The 8,029-nt window shown below is 42.9% G+C and overlaps 2 protein-coding genes across 2 annotated transcripts; one reads left to right on the top strand and one right to left on the bottom strand.

Moving 5' to 3' along the window:
* Positions 1 to 1,182: 1,182 nt before the first annotated feature.
* LOC137592252 (high choriolytic enzyme 1-like) lies at positions 1,183 to 1,971 on the bottom strand. Its single transcript, XM_068310282.1, has one exon. It carries the CDS (start codon positions 1,969 to 1,971, stop codon positions 1,183 to 1,185), a length of 789 nt encoding a protein of 262 aa, XP_068166383.1.
* Positions 1,972 to 4,235: 2,264 nt separating this feature from the next.
* Positions 4,236 to 5,024, top strand: LOC137592261 (high choriolytic enzyme 1-like). Its single transcript, XM_068310294.1, has one exon. The coding sequence runs from the start codon at positions 4,236 to 4,238 to the stop codon at positions 5,022 to 5,024; it is 789 nt and encodes a 262-aa protein (XP_068166395.1).
* Positions 5,025 to 8,029: the final 3,005 nt, after the last annotated feature.

The following is an 8,029-nucleotide window of genomic DNA, read 5'->3' as shown; positions in this document are numbered from 1 at the left end:
TGGGCTTTCTTAGACGGATAGCTGGTGTCTCCCTGAGAGATACGGTGAGAAACACTGCTGTTTGCAAGGGGCTCAGAGTAGAGTCGCTGCTCCTTCGTGTGGAAAGGAGTCAGAAAGGAGTCAGTTGAGGTGGTTTGGGCATCTGGTGCGGATGCCTCCGGGACGCCTCCCTAGGGAGGTGTTTCTGACACAGCCAGCTGGGAGGAGATCTCGGGGCAGACCCAGGACCATGTGGAGGGATTATATCTCAACACTGGCCTGGGAACGCCTTGGGATCCCCCAGTCAGAGCTGGTGGATGTGGGAAGAGAAGTTTGGGGCTCCCTGTTGAAACTGCTGCCCCCGCGACCCGACTACGGATAAGCGGTGGAAGATGGATGGATGGATGGATGGATAATTAACTATGAGTTGAACTAAACAAATAAGGAAAACAAACCAGATGCAACAAATCACTAAATGCGGCAGTAACAAAACCAGAAAGTGCATGAATTGAACCCATAAAATAAATTACAACAGCAAGACAGACAAAGACCATCACATGTACGTATGGCACTGACCACATGTCAAAGTATTTTTCATCAAAGGCTGAATCTCCCTTGCTAATCCCACCCTGGACAAATATGGGTGGGCGATTTGCACCAAGAATGTTATCTGCAGAAAAAAACGCTCTCAATATACAATGTGAATTTATAAATCGATGGTGATCGCGCATAGAGAACAGCTGAAGCAACTCTTTAATAACAATGTTCGCGAATCAACAATTTTTGTAAGTCTTGATCTGAATTGATATGATTCCTTACAGGTTGAAGAGATTCCGACAGATACAAAATGATCAATCAATCCCATTAAAAAGGAAATCTGTTTAAGTAGAACTTTGTCAATATTATCAAATTAGACATTAATTTCATAGCTCAGTATCCACAACAGCATCCTGGGTACAGCAAAAGTGTGTTGTTGTATGGAAATATATCTGGATGCTACAATAATGCAAATTGCATGGAAATATACATTCCCCTTTGTATGAATATCTGCATAACATATAATGTTTCTTACAACTAGAGAAAAAGAACAAGACAGCAATCAGTTACTTTGCATTGCCTTTATTACTACACATCGTTTCAGGATGTGGGCTCATATATGAAATGATACGGTCAGAAAAATGATAACTGTGAGCATCAGTGTTGTCATTTACAGCGATAGAGGATATTAACCCTCTTGATGTCCCAGGCGGACATGTCCACCCTCTGACCAATCTGGACTGTAGGGTCAGGGATGGGGGTGATGGTTTCCGCACCGTTGCCGATAGAGAAAGCTGTTCTTCCATAGTGCATGACAGAGGTGTAGTCGTAAGGAGTGTTGAGGTTGTCGGTGTACCGCTTGAAGAAGTTGTTGACCTTCGTGGGCTTGATGTTCAACCAGTGGATGCTAACGTGGTTGTCCCGGTCGCTCCTGCTTTGTTCATGATGGAAGCCCAGAGCATGGTTGAGCTCATGCTGGATGACGCCTTGGTAGAGGCAACTCGTCTTTTTGAGAGAGACCACCTGTTTGCCTCCCACTCTGCCGAAATAAGAGTAACAGCCTCCTCTGTTCTCAATGCTGATGTAGCTATACTCATTCTGACGAGGGATGAAGCGGATGCAGGTTGAGTCATGGTACACCTTCATGGCTTTGTCAATTATCTCCTTGTCTAAGCTGCTGAAATCACTGCTCACAGTGAAGGGGATCATCACCAAGCCATTGGAAGATTTCCTCCACCTGCAGCGTCCGTGCCAGCACATCATGGCATTTTTGGTTGTGGGAACCAGCAGGTCTCCTTCCAGCAGCATATCATCAGTGTCGTTGTTGGAGCTCAGAATCCTAGTTGTGATGTCAAGAAATTCAGGGTCTTCCTGTTTCTCCCCTTCTTCCAGGAAAGGATGAGACTGACAGAGTCCGAGCAGGAGCAACAGCAGCAGGCTGATAGAGAGAGTCATCTTCAGGGTCTGTCTGGAGCTGCTGTGGAGAGACTCCTTGAAGCTTGATGTTTGACTCAGTTCAGTCCAGGGTCTTTATACTGTCCTCTACAGGTGTGTCTGCAAGAGGATTATTGGTCAGGGTCCACTCGGCTTGGCCTAAATCAACCACAAAGGGTGGACTCCACAGACAAACCCACTTCTTAAACATTGTTGTTATGTCTGCTTATTTGATGGGGAATGTTAGTTAACATTATTGTACATAAGAAAGTAAAATTTGATTACTTAACACTTTCTCTACACATAGATAGAAAGTTCTACACACACGTGAGAAAAGACATTAATAAACAAATGAAAGCAGAAACAAACAACAATTTCACTCACAAATAAACAGAATAGAAAGTAGAACTTACAAGGATATCAAGGATATAACACACACACATACACACAAACACACACACACACACACACACACACACACACACAAAAGCACACGCACACTGCACTTATTTGTAAATGTAATAATCTTAAATTAGTGAGATTTTTGTTACATCTGAGCCCCAAAATTTGGAGTCAAAACAGGAAAGTCATGATAACCTATTGTTGTGATGGTGGATTGAGGGACAGATAAGAGCCGAGTGTCTGAGGATAAGGGCGGTCCAGAGTAACCAGAAGGAAACCCAAGATATGTCTATATTCCAAACAATAACAAATTGCCAATGGTATGTTGAACTTCAAGCCTCAAGTCCTTACACTGTTGCTGTGGCAACAGGATGCGATCGACTGGCCTAAACATACGCAATTATCTAGAAGGGAGTGATGTCACACTTTTTGACTGGTTAGCAATGAACTAAATCCTTAGTGTGGAGTAGCTTGGATGACAGAAAGTGACAGAAACATCCTCGATAAACTCACAACCAACTTCAGGCATATCTGAAAAGAGTTGTTCACCATCCCACAAGACGACTTTTTACCCTGTACACGCCCCTCTCACGGAGACAATGTGGGCAATGGTAGCATGAGCTAGTGTTTACAGGGAGTGTAGCCAGCACGTTGTTATTATTAAAAATGAAATGCAACCACGGTCTCTTATGTTCTTCTTTGGCTACGACGGGACATAAGCAGTAATATCGATTTATAAAATAACTGAGAAAATTGTCTACCTCTGAGTGACAACATCGTAATGCACAGTTACCTTACCACTGGACACGCTTAACTTCACCTTGGGGATGAACGCCCCATTCTCAGGGATGTTTGGAGTCTTGTAGCGTGGATGGGGCTGGGCAAATCACTCCTTTCCTTACGTCACGATGGGAGCTGACTGAGATCAACGTGATCGAGCTACATTTCAGGAGTTTTTGGGCTGTAGACTCGATGTTGAACCCATTTGTTTTCCTCAGTCTATGGTTGGTTGGCTTAGGAAGGACTACTATATAGATGTAGACACCACACAAAAAAAAAGTTTTTCATATTAATGACCCCTTTAAGTGACACAACTGTACAACATTTCACAAAGTTATTCATTAGTAGGACCCACATGAACCTGGACTACATCGTAATCCTTCTCCTTATTGACTGGTACAACCTCCAAATGTCATCTTGTAGGATGGTATGTTTTGACCCCAAATTTTGGGGCTTAGATGTAACAAAAATCTCACTAATTTAAGATTATTACATTTACAAATAAGTGCAGTGTGCGTGTGCTTTTGTGTGTGTGTGTGTGTGTGTGTGTGTGTGTGTGTGTGTGTGTGTGTGCGCGTGTGCATGTGCTTGTGTGTGTGCATGTGTGTGTGTGTGTGCTTGTGTGTGTGTGCGTGTGCTTGTGTATGTGTGTGTGTGTCTGTGTGTGCTTGTGTGTGTGTGCGTGTGTGTGTGTGTGTGTCTTATATCTTTGTAAGTTCTACTTTCTATTCTGTTTATTTGTGAGTGAAATTGTTGTTTGTTTCTGCTTTCATTTGTTTATTAATGTCTTTTCTCACGTGTGTGTAGAACTTTCTATCTATGTGTAGAGAAAGTGTTAAGTAATCAAATTTTACTTTCTTATGTACAATAATGTTAACTAACATTCCCCATCAAATAAGCAGACATAACAACAATGTTTAAGAAGTGGGTTTGTCTGTGGAGTCCACCCTTTGTGGTTGATTTAGGCCAAGCCGAGTGGACCCTGACCAATAATCCTCTTGCAGACACACCTGTAGAGGACAGTATAAAGACCCTGGACTGAACTGAGTCAAACATCAAGCTTCAAGGAGTCTCTCCACAGCAGCTCCAGACAGACCCTGAAGATGACTCTCTCTATCAGCCTGCTGCTGTTGCTCCTGCTCGGACTCTGTCAGTCTCATCCTTTCCTGGAAGAAGGGGAGAAACAGGAAGACCCTGAATTTCTTGACATCACAACTAGGATTCTGAGCTCCAACAACGACACTGATGATATGCTGCTGGAAGGAGACCTGCTGGTTCCCACAACCAAAAATGCCATGATGTGCTGGCACGGACGCTGCAGGTGGAGGAAATCTTCCAATGGCTTGGTGATGATCCCCTTCACTGTGAGCAGTGATTTCAGCAGCTTAGACAAGGAGATAATTGACAAAGCCATGAAGGTGTACCATGACTCAACCTGCATCCGCTTCATCCCTCGTCAGAATGAGTATAGCTACATCAGCATTGAGAACAGAGGAGGCTGTTACTCTTATTTCGGCAGAGTGGGAGGCAAACAGGTGGTCTCTCTCAAAAAGACGAGTTGCCTCTACCAAGGCGTCATCCAGCATGAGCTCAACCATGCTCTGGGCTTCCATCATGAACAAAGCAGGAGCGACCGGGACAACCACGTTAGCATCCACTGGTTGAACATCAAGCCCACGAAGGTCAACAACTTCTTCAAGCAGTACACCGACAACCTCAACACTCCTTACGACTACACCTCTGTCATGCACTATGGAAGAACAGCTTTCTCTATCGGCAACGGTGCGGAAACCATCACCCCCATCCCTGACCCTACAGTCCAGATTGGTCAGAGGGTGGACATGTCCGCCTGGGACATCAAGAGGGTTAATATCCTCTATCGCTGTAAATGACAACACTGATGCTCACAGTTATCATTTTTCTGACCGTATCATTTCATATATGAGCCCACATCCTGAAACGATGTGTAGTAATAAAGGCAATGCAAAGTAACTGATTGCTGTCTTGTTCTTTTTCTCTAGTTGTAAGAAACATTATATGTTATGCAGATATTCATACAAAGGGGAATGTATATTTCCATGTAATTTGCAATATTGCAGCATCCAGATGTATTTCCATACAACAACACACTTTTGCTGTACCCAGGATGCTGTTGTGGGTACTGAGCCATGAAATTAATGTCTATTTTGATAATATTGACAAAGTTCTACTCAAACAGGTTTCCTTTTTAATGGGATTGATTGATCATTTTGTATCTGTCGGAATCTCTTCCACCTGTAAGGAATCACATAAATTCAGATCAAGAAATAAAACAATTGTTGATTAGAGAACATTGTTATTAAAGAGACGCTCTAGCTCAGTGGTTCCCAAACTGTCTCTGCTTGGCTCAACTTTGCTATACAAGGAACAATTTTACTTTGCTTTTCTTGGCACTTTATTGTCAGTAGCTTCATCCATCTGCAGAGAAAAGCGGCTGCTATTCCTCTAATCATGAAGCTGCTCCACTATCTCCTTTATCATGTCATAAATGTGCCCGCCAATGATGTTCTTGGACAGAGGAATAGCACTTAGTTTGCTGGCTGCAGAGTCATCAAGCATCGCAGAGACCATGTTCATAGCGCAGTGTTAGATTGACTTCCGGACACAGTGACCAGGTGTTACCCAGTCAGCCTTCGATCGACCTCCACCTGGAACTGTTATTCTGGTCGAGCCGGGTAGTTAATGATCAGACAAACATTAGGTTTTTATTAATTAGTTATAAAACGGTGCAAGATTGGTGAAAAATTCCATACCGCGGTTTCTCGCACGTTCTCTAGCAGGTCTGCATGACAAAGAAGGAACATTCCAACTGTTGGAATCTCCCTCTCGTTTCAGAGAAAATTCTTACCGCCCTAAAATTTACCAGTAGAACTTACCTCAAATTTCAACAGATGGTTTGTTGTAGAGTGGTCAGAATTGACTTTAAATTTTAAATCAGGTGAGTTGAGCGTTTGCCTGCAGCAATGCAACTTTAGTAAAGACACCCTGTTGAGTGTGACAGTATGCAGGTTTTTTCTGGAAAAAGTTGGTTTATTTTTTAACTCTGGATGGGCATCTTGGCTTGCTCGGATTCAAGCTGTCACAAGCCAGCACTTTAAGCACTGTGTTCTCTTCTTTTTGCCCACTGTTGTACAGGTTAAGTCGAAGGCTAAATATAAGTCATCATATCTTCTCTTCCATGCTGTGGAGGGTAATTGCTTTGGAGGAACATTGGGCAGTGCTTCATCCACTGCTTTGTGTTTACAGACCCTTGTCAGAAACTTGGCAATCTGGTGGCACAGTGGTGCAGTGGGTAGCGCTGTTGTCGCACAGCAAGGTGGTTTTGCACTCGCATCCCGCTCTGTGTGGAGTTTGCATGTTCTGCTTATGTCTTCGTGGGTTCTCTCAGGGTTATCCGGCTTCCTCCAACCTCCAAAAACATGCAGTTTAGGTGGATTGTTGATGTCAAATTTCCCATGGGAGTGAGTGTGCATGCATGGCTGTCTGACAAAAATCTCACTGATTTAAAACTTCCTTACATGTATGAGCAAGTGCAGTGTCTCTATGTGTGTGTGTGTGTGTGTGTGTGCATTGTTGTCTGCTTATGTGTGGCTCCTCAGTGCACTAACGTCACGGCCGGAGTGTACCTTCCATCACACTCCCATCAGCTCTGATATGCTCCAGCGCCCCGTGACCCACAATAGCAGATGAAGCAGGTATTTGACAATGAATGAATATTTACCATCTTTTCTGTAAAATGTGGAAAAAATCTCACTGATTTAAGATTATTTAACAATACTTACATGTATGAGCAAGTGCAGCGTGTGTGTGTGTGTGTGTGTGTGTGTGTGTGTGTGTGTGTGTGTGTGCGCGCACGCGTGTGTGTGTGTGTGTGTGTCATTGAGTTATGATAACTATTGTTTTCAATGTGACTTTTTCCTGGTTAAAGAAACCAGGACAAAGCTGAACAGTAAGAGAGCCGAGAAGAGATTGACGATGTTCATGTGAGGAATGGGAACAACATTCCACAGTATCAAGATATAGACAGGGTTAAGATTGTTGTTTTGTGGCTGATGTGAAAGGTTAATGCACTAGTTAAATACTAAACTGCAGTACAAGGATGTTTTTGCATGAATTGCAAAACCATCCTTGCAACAAGGATCAGATCCAACAAGTCAAGTCAAGGTATTGAACCACGGCGTGTAGTGCTACTTTATCTCCTAGAGATGTGATTTTGAGAAAAGTACTTGATTTATTTTATTGGTCAGACTGTTTTGTGTGTGTGTGTGTGTGTGTGTGTGTGTGTGTGTGTGTGTGTGTTTGTGTGTGTGTGTGAATTCTACAATTGAGTAGAACACTTAATACAGTTTAATTAATAAATTCACAGTGTCTGTAGTTAATTTAGAGAACAAGAGAATATTGCAGACCAGGTCTAGTGGGTAGTAGTCCAGTAGTCTAGTAGGTCTAAACACTGAGTCAAAAGAAAACAGGTATCTGCTAACATTTTAGCTGAAAGCTACAGTGAAAATTTAATCTTCTTTGTTTTACATAGAAATTTTTAAATTGGATGAAAATTTGGTTTGTAAATAGGTTTTGGATAATTATTTCAACATTTTCTTGGACCTCAAGGAGGACAACTGAGAGTTTTTTCGACTCCTATTCAATTGATCTGGTTTATTCATTTATTCTTTTTTCTCTTTCTGACCCACATCCACATTCAGAGTGAACGGAACCTACACAAATATGATTTGGAGACTAATGTCAGGCTGTCACCCGGGACGTGTGACAATGGAATCAACGCTGTGCAACTGCGAACTGGAGCTAACAGCTGCTAGCATCAGGCTCTGCTACCTTGTGTGTGTCCCTCCACGTGTGGACT

Source organism: Antennarius striatus, chromosome 1 (assembly GCF_040054535.1).
Source record: "Antennarius striatus isolate MH-2024 chromosome 1, ASM4005453v1, whole genome shotgun sequence".
NCBI lineage: Eukaryota > Metazoa > Chordata > Actinopteri > Lophiiformes > Antennariidae > Antennarius > Antennarius striatus.
The sequence above is the reverse complement of the archived record's forward strand: the minus strand, read 5'-3'. Positions and strand labels throughout refer to the sequence as shown.

What these genes read in the sequence shown, in the direction of transcription:
- LOC137592252 (XM_068310282.1), bottom strand. Translation starts at nt 1,971, where the DNA reads ATGACTCTCTCTATCAGCCTGCTGCTGTTGCTCCTGCTCGGACTCTGT.
- LOC137592261 (XM_068310294.1), top strand. Translation starts at nt 4,236, where the DNA reads ATGACTCTCTCTATCAGCCTGCTGCTGTTGCTCCTGCTCGGACTCTGT.